Source organism: Sorex araneus, chromosome 1 (assembly GCF_027595985.1).
Source record: "Sorex araneus isolate mSorAra2 chromosome 1, mSorAra2.pri, whole genome shotgun sequence".
In the NCBI taxonomy this organism is placed as follows: domain Eukaryota; kingdom Metazoa; phylum Chordata; class Mammalia; order Eulipotyphla; family Soricidae; genus Sorex; species Sorex araneus.
Window position 1 is genome coordinate 366,946,334 of NC_073302.1, and position 15,620 is coordinate 366,961,953.

Consider the following 15,620-nt stretch of genomic DNA (forward strand, 5'->3'; position numbering starts at 1 on the left):
GTAGAGTACTATGAATATCGGAGAAGTAGAAATAACCTCGGTATTCTCAATGGGAGGATGGTTACAAAAGTTAATATTATGCATATTATGAAATGTCATGTTGCAATTGCAGGGATTAAAGAAAACTCTATAGAAACTGGCATAAAAACATTTTTTAAGAAATGCTGCATTCCCCATCTTCTACTGGGGTGACCCCCCACAAAAAAAAACATAATCTTCAATGCAGAAAATTAAGGAATTTGCATATTTATGTCAAAAGAAAACAAAATCCATTATACTTTATATACATGTATTTGTATTTAAAGATAAATACACAAATACTGTTATGTTAATAGTACTGATATAAGTATTATTATTGATATTTATGTTATTGTGCTATTGATAATGTCAATAGCATATTACTAATTGAGAATATATTAATGTCATTTACCATTAATATTTACCTCACTACGGAAGTGAATTTAGGTTGAAAACAGAAGGATAAGAAGAGGACGATGAGATGTGGAATGAAGTGTGTGTGCATGTGTTGTAACTTCAAACTATTCTTTATGTTGCATCCGTGTTTAAATTTTATACATTAAAGAAGCAAATAAACTGTCAACAATCAAGTTCCTACTGCTATGTAAAGTTCTGTTGGCTGACTAATCAGAGATGCATTTAACTAGCTGTAGTGACATAATAACACATTCTCCCACCAAAAGGAAACAGAGGGGGAAAGGCACCTCCACACTCTCAAACAAAATAAAAACTCCAGAGGAAACAAAATTACAGAGCAACTCTGGGTAGCACACAGCTTACTTGGGGGTTGACATCCAAAATGCACGTTCTTCCGGTTTGGACAACTTCAAGAATAGAATCGATCTTTGTTCCATAGAGATTTCCTTCATATTCCCCATGTTCCAAATATTTTCCAGCTTTAATGTCGGCTTCCATCTCAGATCGTGACACAAACTTGTAGGCCTGACCATCTTTCTCATCTTCCCTTGGTTTCCGTGAAGTAACTAAAAACAATGTTGGTAATTTGTACAAAGAAAATGCAGGATATATATACATATATATGTATATATATGCATATATAAAGACTAAAATATGTAAGGTAATTAAAGACTTTTCTATAGTGCAGGGGTCAGTGAACTATGGACTATGGTTAAATTTGCCCTGCTTCCTACTTTATATAAAAGGCTTTATTATTCCACAGTGGTACAGATTTGCTTAAGCTATCTCTGGCTTCACTGTATGACAATGGTGGCATAGTTGAGGTAGACTGAACAGCATGCAAAGCCTAACATAATCACAATGTGACTACTGAATAAAAAGTTTGCTGACCATGATCTAGAGTAATATTTTAGAGGTAATCCCCTAACATAAAATCTGTATCCCCCTCCCCCCGAAAGTGCTCAAACATACTCATTTACCTAGAACCAAAGTCCTAACTTTAATATCTTACTTGTGTCTGGGTTATAGTAAATTTGAGGCCAATTCCCTCTGATTGGGATTCCTCTCCTCTGTGCTTATTTCACCGTTACTGTCACTGTCATCCCATTGCTCATCTAGTTGTTGGAGCAGGCACCAGTAACGTCTCTCATTGTGAGAATTATTGTTACTGTGTTTGGCATATCCACTATGCCACGGGTAGCTTGCCAGGCTCTGCCGTGCGGGCGCAATACTCTCGGTAGCTTGCCAGGCTTTCCGAGAGGGGCAGAGAGTTGAACATGGGTCGGCCGAGTGAAAGACGAATGCCCTACTGCTGTGCTATCGCTCCAACCCTATTTCACCCTATCTTTACATTTTCTAATTGAGTGTCCAATAGGTAAGCAAAGTTCTATTTTTATTTGATGTTATCCATTTTCTGAAATGTAGTTTTGCCTGCAAATGCTCTATCCTTTATCACTGTTTGTTCTGGAGTTATACCAGCTGTGCTCAAGGCTTTCTCTTGGCTCTGCACTCAAGGATCACCTCTGGTGGGCTTGGGAGATGGTTATGGGGATTGAACCCCCCACCCCCATGCTTGCAGGGCAAGCGCCCTACCTGCTGTATTCTCTCTCCCTTTAGTTTTACTATAGATATACTTCGGACATACTTCGGACTGGAGCGATAGCACAGTGGGTAGGGCATTTGCCTTGCACGTGGCCAACCTGGGTTCAATTCTTCCATCCCTCTCGGAGAGCCTGGCAAGCTACCGAGTATCCCACCCACACGGCAGAGCCTGGCAAGCTATCCGTGGCATATTTGATATGCCAAAAACAGTAACAGGTCTCACAATGGAGACATTACTGGTGCCCGCTCAAGCAAACAGATGAACAACGGGACTACAGTGCACCAGTAATGTCTAGCAAGCGCCCTACCTGCTGTATTATCTCTCCCTTTAGTTTTACTATAGATATACTTCGAACATACTTCGGGCCCCAAAGTGAATTAATAAAAGCAAAAGATACCTACAATACATAAAAACAGTTGTTTATATATAAAATTTCAAACTTAAATTTTTACTAAAAATAAAACACCATAAGAAAGGTAAAATAATACTTCATCTGGAATTAATTTAGAACTAGGATATCAATAATTTGAAAGTTATATATATATATTCCTTTAGTTGAATCATTTACAACTGAGATTTATGTATACAATTTGCCATTACTTTACTTGTAACAAAACATGTAAGTGGGCATTAACAGTAATGATTAAATAAAACAGTATTTTATATGCTAGAATATTAAGAAAATGTTAAGATTATTCTTTTTTTTTGTAGTTTCCTTTTTTTTGTTGAATCACCGTGAGATAGCCACAAAGTTGTTCACAATTGGGTTTCAATCATACAATGTGCCAACACCCCTGCCTTCAGCAGTGTATATTTCCAGCCACCAATGTCCCAACCCAATGTCCCTAGTTTTAGTTTCCCTCTCAGCCTGTCCCCAAGCTGGCCTCTATGGCAGATACTTCTCTCTCCATCCCTTACTCTCTCTCACATGTGCACTCCACATTGGTAGTGGGAGATATGATATATATATGACTGAAACTCAATCATGAACAACTTTGTAACTGTGTATCTTGCTGTGTTTCAATTAAAAAAATAAAAATTTTAAAAGGAGAAAAAATAATTAAAAAATATATGATATATAATACCAATCTAAAAGATATGAACTGGCATGTGACTGAAATTTTCACTTGCATATCCCCTATAATAAGTAAATACAATAATACATAATTACATAACATATATAACACTGACCAACCTTTTTTAAGTTTCTTTTTTTTTTTTTTTTTGGCTTTTTGGGTCACACCTGGCGATGCACAGGTGTTACTCCTGGCTCTGCACTCAGGAATTACTCCTGGCGGTGCTCAGGGGACCATATGGGATGCTGGGAATCGAACCCGGGTCGGCCGCGTGCAAGGCAAACGCCCTACCCGCTGTGCTATCTCTCCAGCCCTTGACCAACCTTTTTTGAGAAATGTGTATTCAAGTGCTTTGCTTTTTTTTGTTTTTTTGACTGCCTAGTTATACAATTAATATTTATAAAAATATTAAGTTGCTTAATAAAAATATTAAGTTGCTTTAGTTGCTTGATATTAGACATATGGAGTCTTTGGAATTGAATACAGTTTGGCTCTGTACAAGAACCTATTGTATTAATACTCTGGCCTTTATATCAAGTACATTTAGAAATATAAAGGAACATTTATAAATGATTACAAATGACACTATAAAAGATGTAGGTGTGCACTACTGAAAATCAACATGTTTGATGTATAATATACAGATATTATATATATTTTATATATTACATTAACTTCACCACTGAAAGTGCTTTTCTTTTTTTCTCCATACATTTGTTGAGGAGGCAGAATCTCCTGCCCCCATGTCAGGCTGTCTTCACTGGGCCTCCTAGGAGGGGGGCGGGTTGAGTCTCCCTCCCCGCCCCAAGCAGAGCTCCAACAGCCAAAAACCTCCAGAACCTAGCCACACCATACTCAAGGCCACTTTCTGCATGCTCAGATAAGCCTCACCCATGATGGAACTGACAGAGGAATCCAGGTATGCGGGACCCGTGGCTGAGCTCTCCAAGTCTGCTTGGATTGGGACTGGGCCTCCTCCACCCAGATCCCCGGTTTTCAGTAGCTTGGCAGTCATACCCACAAACTCCCCCAGGGTGCCATGTAATCTCATCAATGGCCAAGATCTAGAGATTATAAAACAAAGCTCCCAGGAGAGCAATGCAGAATCACGCATGGCAGAGCCTGGCAAGCTACCAGTGGCGTATTCGATATGCGAAAAACAGTAACAATAATGGGCCTCATTCCCCTGACCCTGAATGTGACAGGGATGAATGGAGACATTACTGGTGCCCACTCCAGCAAATCAATAAACGGGATGGCAGTGATATAGTGATACAGTGATTAAGTTGATTGTGAGAAATCCGTTCATTAGTTATTGGGTACATGTTACATCCAGACCCTGTTCTAGATACTGGGTATATATACTGGCTCTGCCAAAGAAAGATAAACACTCAGTTCAAGTAACAAATATTTAAGTGCTAAAACACAAGCAGTGGCTATTGTGGAGGCTAGTTTAGTCTGAAGGGTGAGGAGACATGAACAAAAGTGAAATGTAAGTATATGAACAAGGAGGCATTGTATTCCAGGCTGAGGGCCAAGCAATACGCTGGAAGAGTCTGGAGGAAGGAAAGATCATTATGCTGAGTAGGAAAGGAAGTATACACATTTCATATGAACAGTATGCCACTCTGTGCAGACAGCCTTACTGAAAAGACAGTGTTTGACAGTCTCTGTGCTATAAAGGACTTCATTCTCTAACAGGCAAGGTTTTTACCCGATAGTGCTTTATCCCTTTTCCCTCTCTGACCCGAAGAACCCAGAAGTAGCAGCAGAGGGCTCGAGTGATAGTACAGTGGGCAGGGCACTTGCCTTGCACACATTCAACCTGGGTTCAATTCCCGACACACTTTATGGTCTTTCAAGCCTACCAGAAGTGACCCTTGAGCATAGAGCCAAAATCAACCCCTAAGTACCATCAGATGTGGCCCCTGAAACTAAACAAAAGCAATAAGAAAAATCTGGTAAAGAGCCAGGGTGATAGAACAGGAGTTAAGGTGCTTGTTTTGCATGTGGCCAATCTGGGTTTGATCCCTGGCACTGCCCGAGGTCTCCTGAACAGCACCTGGAGGAACCCTGAACACAGAGCCAGGAGGTAGCCCGACACTGCTGGGTGTGGTAAGGGCAAAAAGGGGAAATATTTGATTAAAATACTTTGCATAGATTGATTTGATATAAACAAAAAGGTAAATGTTTGAAAGTACTTAAAATACTTCAAAGTCCTTCTAATGTCAGTGATACAAACTCTATGATCTAATTCCATTCTTAGCATGCATATTTCTGACACCATTATTTAACTTTCCATGCAATATCCAACAGGTTAAGAATGCACAGAAGCCCAAATGAGTGTCTGATTCAAGTTTTCTCTGATCAGTACTATTTATGAACTCTAGTGATCTTAAGTAAAATGCCTTCTCCATAAGAGAATCACTCTTAATGTGCTCTTAGCAGCAGAGATAGGGACTCAAAAGGCTGGAGGACAGGCCTCAAGCTTGACACTTGGAACACATAGAGAGGCAATACCTGCAGAAGCATGTCCCCATCCCCTTAAAATGTTAGCTTTCTGACCTTACAGCTATATACATTCACACTGGGGGTATGTGAGGATATAGCAGGTTTCTTCTTTACCTTAAAGGAGGTGAAATTAGTTGTGCAAGAAAATGTGAAGTTGATACTGCTTTTGCTGCAAATCTTAATACTGAATTTAAGTTACACTGGAAAAATAATTTTCACCAGAACAGCAAGCTGTAAGCACTACAGTGCTATTTTAAGACTGCTATACAATCACCGAGTTTTTCAATATCTTACAACTTTTTCATTTTTACTGGCACAATAAAAAAAATTATTTGGAGATGAAGGAAATAATTTGAACCACCATGGTTTCCCCAAACACAACAACAACAAAACACAGAAAGAGAGAACTTACATGGTACTGTGGTTCCAAATCGAGTAGGATTCAATACTATGAACCTGTTTTTCAAGCTTCTTCGGCCCACACCTTGAGCTCCTATTAATACTAATGTCTTTCTCTGGAAGGGAGGCATTTTGGCTACCTCCTCATATATCTGGATTTCATGACGATCAAATTCTACATGGAAAAGGAAATGGCATCATATTCAATTATCTTTTAGATGAAATTTATTTTGTTCAATGATGGCACTTCATATTGACAGCTAAATACTACTTGAATTACACTCACTTGATATAGATTTGTTTTTATAAATTTGGTAACAAGTGAAAAAAATTATTGTACAGCCAGTTCTAAACATCTGCTTCCATGTATTTGCAAGTAAAAATTTGTATGACTAAGTCAGAGAAATACCTATACCTCATCTTATTACACATCTTACTAAAATCGTTTTTATCAATGTTAGCAAAAATAATTTTACTCTGGAAAATGGCAAATTAATCTATATACTTCAACTATAAACTTCATCAAATATGAAGTACAAAGTACACTTAATCTATTTAAATAAGTCTCAGAGGATAAGTAACATAAGTACATAAATGAATAACTATTCTATATTGATTCTATATTCATAAAATGCAGAGACAACATACTAACCTTTAAATATTGATTATGGAGGACATGTCTCTGGGAAGGCCTCAAGCTTGACACTTGGAACACATAGTGAGAGAGGCAATACCTTCAGAAGCATGTCCCCATCCCCTTAAAATGTTAGCTTCAACATTTGGGTATTATGCATGAAATAAAGTGGTGAATCTGAACTGTTCTAGCAGAAATACATTCAAAATTATAATCTTAGTGGGAAAATTAGAGATTTTTTTTTTTTTGCCTTTTTTGTTTTGTGTTATACCCAGCGATGCTCAGGGGTTACTCCTGGCTCTGCACTCAGGAATTACTCCTGGTGGTGCTTAGGGAACCATACGGGATGCCGGGAATTAAACCCGGGTCAGCTGCATGCAAGGCAAATGCCCTACTAGCTATACTTCACTCCGGTCCCAGATTTTCTATTTTGTAAGAAGGCTTAGAGGACATACGCTTAATAAAAAGGAAAAGTAGATTTGCATTACTACCTAGACATTGTGGTTGTAGCTTTCAATCTGGAGCATAAGATTTCTTCCTTAGGTTATTATCTTAGCAGCAACTTTATGTCTAACTTTTCTACAGCAGACTAAACCAATATTGAGATCATTTTTCCCCCCTTATTATGTTATATCATAATTTCCTTTCTAGTGCACTAGTTTATTACTAATGTAGAGGTAGGTCTGAAATAAAGAAATTGCTTTAAAATGATCACTTCCTGGGGCTGGGGAGATAGTTCAGAGGCTAGGACACAGGCTGCACGTGTGCAGGACCTACCTGCTTCCCAAACTCCTGTGTGATTCTGTTCCAGAGCATCATGGAATCCACTGGGACTCAGCTCTAACTGGCAACTCCTGGTTGGTGAAGAGTTGGGGTACTGGGAATCAAACCCAGGTCGGCCACGTGCAAGGCAAGTGCCTACATACTGTATTAATGCTCAGGCCCCACAAGCATCTATCTTAACCACTCAAACCTACTGTAAACTCTTCTCATGAAGCACAGAGGTGATAATGAATCTAATCAGGATTTAAGTAATTTCTCTACATAATGCTGTACCATGTGTTCATATGCCAGTTCCATTCATTTGGGTATTAACCAGATACGTTCCTTTAAAAATACACATTTGGAGTTAGCTCCACATGGACTAACAATGTAAAGCCATTGCACTTGGTGTTCCCAATAGCTCTTTAAAACATACCTGCATTTCTGGTTGTGAGATACATCATCTTTTTCTTTTTTTTGCTACTTATGGTTCCACAAAAAGGCCCTGAAAGATGATGACAAGACAAATGTAACTAAAACAACATGTCAGAAAATGATATAACTGTCCTGAAGTAATCGACAGAGGTGAGACTGCATTTCCGCAGTGCTTCAGCCTATTATGGAGCAGAAGGGGTAGCAGGTAGGGAATGAGTTAAGCCAGCAGGTGGCAGAAAGAGATTTTTTTAATTTAAATGTTTGAGAACAATACAATAAAAACAAACATATGGGAAGAATTAATTCTAAATGTGTTTTCAATAAATTCATCTGTTAATTCAGATGAAAGAGCCAAAGAAAGGTGGAAGAGGGCCACAGGGACTACTTGTTACTTATTGGGTCAAGTTCGTCACCTGAATTGTCCCAGTCTCTTCTAACAAATGCCTTTCTCTTCTCTTCCAGGAACTGGCTTGGAATGAGACCAGCACTTCCTCCCTCTTTCACATGGCTAGCCTAGAATCAAATTGATGAATTGTGTATCTCAGTGACCAAAGTTTGATACCATATTGAAATAATTAAAACAAAATAGAAAAAAATCAACCAAACAACAAAACACTTAAAAGCTGACCTTGACATTTAAATTCATGGCACTATCAGTTCAGATATTTAAACACGTTAGCACTGAGAAATCTATTAGCACCTACTCAATCTGTCATCTGGTAGTGAAATTTGGGACCAACACGCCAAGGTACATGGCTCTTTAAATTATAAAAGCTTTGATTTATATTACTTAGTCAAAGAATAGAAAGGAATTCATGCTAGTCTATCTGTTACAGAAACATTTCATCCAACACTCTTTAGAAAGGTATGTTCTAGGCCATGTCATTGAAAAAAATAATTGAGAAAACAGAACTAAATGTTAACTCATGCTATTAAGAATCTGAGTATCTTAACAAAGTAAATTTAAAATAGGTAAAACTTCATATTGTGTCAAGAAACTACCTTTTAAAATAAATCTAAGGAATATATTAAAATAGTGGTTTCAAAGAAAAATCCGGTTTTTAGTTTTGCAATTAAAATCTTGAAAAACAGAAATGAAGTAAGAGACACAAAAGGCAAGAAACTACTGAGATAATAGTGACAGGCATCAGAAGAGAAAGAAATGGCACTCACAAAAAGATAGAGAAAAAACTGGTAAAGTTCATTTGTCATTGTCACTGTCATCCCGTTGCTCATCGATTTGCTCAAGTGGGCACCAGTAACGTCTCTGTGAGACTTTTGGTTACTGTTTTTGGCATATCAAATACACCATGGATAGCTTGCCAGGCTCTGCCGTGCGGGCGAGATACTCTCGGTACCTTGCCAGGCTATCTGAGAGGGGTGCAGGAATCAAACCTGGGTTGGCCACGTGCAAGGCGAATGCCCTACCCGCTGCACTATCAATCCAGCCCTGGTAAAGTTCAATAAAGAAAAAATAAAACATGTTTTTAATGAGAAGTTTAAGAAATTAAGAGAAAACCTCTCTGTTTAGCTTTTTTTATTGCTTTTATCACTCAAAATAAAATATAGTAAGACATCAATTTAAATTTATTTTTATTTGGTTTGGGGGCCATATCCCCCGGTGGCACTCCGGGGCTACTCCTGGCTTGGTGCGCTGGGGTCCCTCTCAGTACTGCTCCGGAGACCAGGGGGACTAAACCTGCATGCAAGGCATGTGCTCACCCGGTAAGCTCTCCTTCCAGGCAACATGGCAGTCAAAATTTAAAGACATGTGAGTAAGGCTGTTCTCATTCTATAAGCCATTCCTGCCCCACAACTCCTTACAAGTCAATACAACTTATGAAAACTGTGCATCATTGCTGTTTCATTAAATTTAGGTTTTAGCTCTGGTCTTGGATCCTTTGGATCCTTGCTTTCATACTTTTCTTCAATAAGACTTTCGCTGGTTCTGAGCAGGGCATGGTCTTTTCAGCCACCGCTCTTACAGGTGTGAAAAGGCTTATTAGCTCCACTGGCTTGAGGATTTCAGATTTTCTCATGTCAGTTTCTCCAACTCACAGTTATTAGTCAATGTAAAAGTAAAAATACAGACTCACTAATGCTGGGAGAGATTTCTAAAAGTTGAATGGGGGGAATGGAAAAATACCGCCACACATAGCTAATAGAAAAAAGACTAATATAGCACACAGCCCTTTGACCAAACACAAGGAAAAATCCTCATTTCTTACAAAATGAGAAGACAGGCAAGTAGACATAAAATAGAGTAGACATAAAATATAATACTTATATAAATATAAGTGGCCTATACTTATAGACATATAATAGTGCCATGAATATACACAGATAGAAGGGTGAACAGAGAGACACACTGTAATATTCACTGTACTACATATTCACTGTAAAAGATTCCTGGTTAATAAACAAAAAGCAAATATTGAAAAGGTATGACCTAAAATAAGTTCTTACCCAAGAGTGCATTTTATTTGTCACCCATGTGGAAGAAAGATTGATCTAATCCCTAAACCAATGGGATAGTACCAGAGGCTAGTTAATTCTCCATTTATTAACAGCTACTCACAAATTCCCTCTCAATATGGTCTTCTGTCCACAAAATTAGCAGCCATGAAGCAGGAGCTGTTCATGCAGGAAAAATCATTGGAACAAATGCTAATACCTTCTTCCTGAATATTCAGATACTGGCCAGATCTAAGATTGAAAATAAAACAGCAGTTGAGGAAATTCTGAGAGGAATACTGACCTGCCACCAGTTTGGGTCTTCTCTGTTTACAATCTGAAGAATTTCTCCTTTGGAAAACTTCAATCCTGCTTCTTTGCAGGGTATCAGGTTATCATTGTATGGATTATAATCAAAATGACATTTCACAAACACCTAAAACACATAGCACAATTAAAAATACTATACACATATCATTTGTCACTAGATTTTGACATTTCACAAACACCTAAAACACGTAACACAATTAAAAATACTATACACATATCATGTCACTAGATTTTGAAATAATTCTCAAACCACTGCAATTGACAGTATATTTAACAAATCAACTAAGAGATCTGTCTTCTAAAAGACAATTAAGTCCGTTACAAAAGTCAGCAAACAAGAATATATTAAAATTCCATTGTAACTTCTAAAGTTGAGTCAATAGTTGGAACATCACTTACCTTACTATTTGTATACTTTCCCCCAATCATTTTACATGATTTTCTAACACTAATTTTCATGCAAGTTCTACTTTTCTAATTAGCATATTAAAGTAATATGCAGTTGATTTAAGGCAGATGTTTGGATATGTTAAGAATGAGTCTTTGAGGGGCTGGAGCGATAGCACAGAGGGGAGGGTGTTTGCCTTGCACGAGGCCGACCCAGGTTCGATTCCCAATATCCCATTTGGTCCCCCGAGCACCGCCAGGAGTAATTCCTGAGTGCATAGCCATGAGTAACCCCTGTGCATTACCGGGTGTGACCCAAAAAGAAAAAAAAAAGGCAAAAAAAGAAAAGAATGAGTCTTTGAAAGTATCTTGAGACCAGAAGTAAATAAAAGTTCTTAGTATCCTTAAGAAAATCGAAAACTGGTAATAGGGTTGAAAATAGACCGGCAGCTAGGGAGACAATACCGGCTAAGGGTATTTCCATGCCCTTGACTAGGGTTCGATCTTCATAACCACAAGGTCTCTGCAGCATTGCCAGGCATGCTCTGACACCTCAGAGCAACTGTGCCCTTGGGCCCTCTCTGAATTCTGCCTGGTTGGCTGAGAATCAATGGAGTGATCTCTAACCCTCCTGGGCACCACTTGGGAAGCCTCCATACTTACCCACAGTAAAGTTCAGACCAAATGCTTTCTTTGTGTTTTCAATAGGAGCCCATATACCCAGGAGGGCTTGGACAAGCACATCTCTGGTGTGGGGCACACAGAGGTGGGGGTGGGAGCATGTAGCATGGTTACATTCAGGACTTTATCCATGGCCCAAAATTACTTTCCTAAAATGTTTTTATGGCATTTAAAGAAATTCAAATTTTACTTTTAAAAGAATAAACTTAGCACAAATCAGCATGAAAACTAAAACAAGCATGAAAGCACATAATTATTAGTCAAAACCCCTCAAAATTATTTTTCTACTTGTTTATCATACTTCTACACTACAACCAAGCAAAATATTCAAATGGCACAATTAGATACATTATGTTATTAATGCAATAAAACATAATGTGATGGGCGCATATTAAGATAATTTAAAAACAAGTAAATTTAAGAACCTGTGACAAAATTTTAGTTATTCACAATTAGATGATCTTGGTAGACAACACTTAGAATATTTTCAATAACTGCAGAAAGGCAAAATATTAATGCTTAAAATCCAACTATTTTACCTAATATGGAATTTTAGAAACAGCTAAAAAGCAAGCACAAACAATATTAAAGTTGCTAAAATGAACAACTGGCTAACTTGGCTAACTTGACAATGGCATGCAGTTCAAGGTTTTGCAATGAAAAATTCCAAAATGATTAAGCTTAACCAAGGAAAATTTAGTTGGCTGATAAGACAGAAAAGGATGTTCCAGAGAAGGTCCTGGATATCATACCTGACGGACGTGTGCTGGATGCCTCTCCATTTTGACGCAACTCTAAAAATATATTTTTCATTGCATAAATAAAGCCAGACTGTGCATTTAAAATTAAACAAGATATAAACAAATGACTGGCCCAAATGATTCATTCATTTGATAAAGTAACTCAACTTAATTAGCTATGCAGGAGTGTATAGTAACAGGAAATTACAAATGATAGGAGCCAAAATTTGAAGGTGTTTGAAATCAGCTAAGAAAAAGAATGTGATCCCGGCGGCTGCACGTGTGTGGCCTCACTGCAGCTGCACAAGCATAGGGTTTCTTTCTCTCTTTCTTTCATTCCTTCCTTCCTTTCTTTCTTTCTCCCTTTCTTTCTTTCTTTCTTTCTTTCTTTCTTTCTTTCTTTCTTTCTTTCTTTCTTTCTTTCTTTCTTTCTTTCTTTCTTTCTTTCTTTCTTTCTTTCTTTCTTTTCCTCCTTTCTTTCTTCTTTCTTTCTCCTTCCTTCCCTTCTCTCCCCCCCCCCTCATATGCTGGACTTAGCTGCTAAAATACAGAAATCCAAAACCCCGGCCGCTAGCAGGTCTGACTCTTGTGGGGAACTCCTAACAATAATAGTGAGTTTTGGGGCTGGAGCGATAGCACAGCGGGTAGGGCGTTTGCCTTGCACGCGGCCGACCTGGGTTGGGTTCGAATCCCAGCATCCCACATGGTCCCCTGAGCACTGCCAGGGGGTGATTCCTGAGTGCATGAGCCAGGAGTGACCCCTGTGCATCGCCGGGTGTGACCCGAAAAAAAAATAGTGAGTTTTTTGTTGAAATATTGAATGTAACCAAAGTAAAGAGAAAATAAAGTGAAATTTATCAGTTACACAGGCGGGGGTGGGTGGGGGGATGGGAGGTACACTGGGGTTTTTTTGGTGGTGGAATATGTGCACTGGTTAAGGGATGGTTGTTTCAGCATTGTATAACTGAGACTTAAGCCTGAATGCTTAAGGGACTAAAACATACAAATAATATACAGGCACAGGAAGATAAGTTCAAACTCAGAGTCAAAATATAAATTTAAACTATATTACAATAATATCGTCTTCTTGTGAGATTAAGCATAAATCCAAATATTTAGTAATGAACTATAGAGAGGACTGTGGGCTAACAGGAATTTCCTAATAAGTTGGTGGAACTGGTTTGATACCTTGGAGGACAATTTGGCAATAGCTGTCTAAGTGAAATATACAGAAAAACCATTGACCTAGTCAATCTACCTCTGGGAAAATATCCAACAGCAACCCTGTTCAGATATATGCAACATGGATACGACTACTAGCTATTGAATTATTCCTAACAGTAAAAGATTGAAAGTCTCACAATAAGGAGCTGGTTAAATAAACAATAATCTATGTAATGTATTAATATACTTCTGTAGAAAAAAAGAAAAAACTTGAAGACATGGCATGGGAAACTATCCAACATGAAAAATAGGAAAGAAAGTGATTGAAACAAATGAACAACCACCACTGAGCTCTGTGAAAGCATCAAGGAGTCCAGTGTACTAAAATTAAAGTCTTCAAAGGGCAGGAATGGGTTGGAGCGATAGCACAGTGGGTAGGGTGTTTGCCTTGCATGTGGCCGACCCAGGTTCAATTCCTCCGCCCCTCTCAGAGAGCCTGGTAAGCTACTGAGAGTATCTTGCTCACACAGCAGAGCCTAGTAAGCTATCCATGGCATATTTGATATGCCAAAAACAGTAACAACAAGTCTCACAAAGGAGACATTACTGGTGCCCACTCGAACAAATTGATGAGCAATGGGATGACTGTGATATAGAAAGGAAAGGTATGCAGAATAGAAAAATCATTTGAAGAAACAATAAAAATTTCTCCACATCTGATATCTTTTCAACAATGAAGCTGGCAAAGCTGGGTATGCAAATATGCAAAAATTCAAATATTTGGAAAAACTGAACTTTGTTCCATGCCTTATATACTCCTCACAAATGGATAAGAGCTTAATATAAAGCATAAACTATAAAACTCATAGAAAAGTCTTTATGACATTAGAACATACAATGTTATTCTTTAAACATAGAAAACAGTATGTGATCCACAAAAAATAAGGCTTCATCAATATTAAGAATTGAAATTTTTTGTTTTCTTTTTGGATCACACCTGGCTCTGCACAGGGGTTACTCCTGGCTCTGCACTCAGGAATTATCCCTGGGGGACCATATGGGATGCTGGGAATCGAACCCGGGTCGGCCGCGTGCAAGGCAAACGCCCTACCTGCTGTGCTATCGCTCCAGCCCCAAGAATTGAAATTTTCAATTCAGAAGGAAAGACAAGCCACACTGGGAAAAAAATTGCAAATCATAATTTGATCAACTACTTACACCTAGAATATACAAAAGGACTCTCAAAACCCAAAAGAAACTTGATTTGAAGGTACTTCGGCAAAGTAGATAAAGTATGGCAAATAAGCACATGAAAAAGATGTTCAGTAATATTTGTTACTAGGGAAACAGAACCCAAATCATGCTGATGCCAACGCATTAGAATGGCTAAAATTATAATGACTACACCAAATTTTGGCAAAGATATGGACTATTTGAAATTCTCATACAAGGTTGATGGGAACATAGATAGGTATTATAACTTTGAAACAGCTTGGCTATTTCTTTAAAACCTCAAAATATCTATCTATCTATCTATCTATCTATCTATCTATCTATCTATCTATCTATCTATCTATCTATCTATCTATCTGTCTATATCTACCATGTGACTTAATGCCTCATTTCTGAGATATTTGCCTGAGACTCACATGTAAATGTCCACAGCATTCTGATAACAGCCCCAAGCTGGAAAAAACCCAACTGCCATCGATCAGTTAAAAGGAAAGTTAAAAGGAACACAAAGTGTGGGATAGCCAGGTAACGGCATTTTATTCCATTTGTCAATAGAAAGGAACCAACTACTGATACCATAAAAACATGGATGAATCCCAAACCAAGTACACTGAATAAGAAAACCCAGATTAAAAATAAAATACTTATTTTGTATGCTTTCCATTTATATTAAAATATGGACAACGTAAACGAAACCAGCAGTCGAGCAGTAGTTGAGGAATAGGGGTCCAGGTGAGAAAGGAGCCGGAGGGAAGAATTGCAAATGAATACAAGAA

The 15,620-nt window shown here is 38.1% G+C and overlaps 1 protein-coding gene across 5 annotated transcripts in view; it reads right to left on the minus strand.

The window, feature by feature from the left end:
- Positions 1-15,620, minus strand: part of PALS2 (protein associated with LIN7 2, MAGUK p55 family member) — a 94,716-nt gene that overhangs the window by 8,834 nt on the left and 70,262 nt on the right. For 4 of the 5 annotated variants that reach the window (XM_055130920.1, XM_055130952.1, XM_055130942.1 and 1 more), the window contains 6 exons: positions 12,460-12,501; positions 10,614-10,745; positions 8,269-8,368; positions 7,857-7,925; positions 6,038-6,199; positions 799-1,001 (listed from right to left, as the gene is read on the minus strand). In XM_055130920.1, coding sequence (XP_054986895.1) covers positions 799-1,001; positions 6,038-6,199; positions 7,857-7,925; positions 8,269-8,368; positions 10,614-10,745; positions 12,460-12,501 — 708 coding nt within the window. The remainder of the gene's footprint in view (positions 1-798; positions 1,002-6,037; positions 6,200-7,856; positions 7,926-8,268; positions 8,369-10,613; positions 10,746-12,459; positions 12,502-15,620) is intronic. The other variant, XM_055130928.1, reaches the window with a different exon arrangement.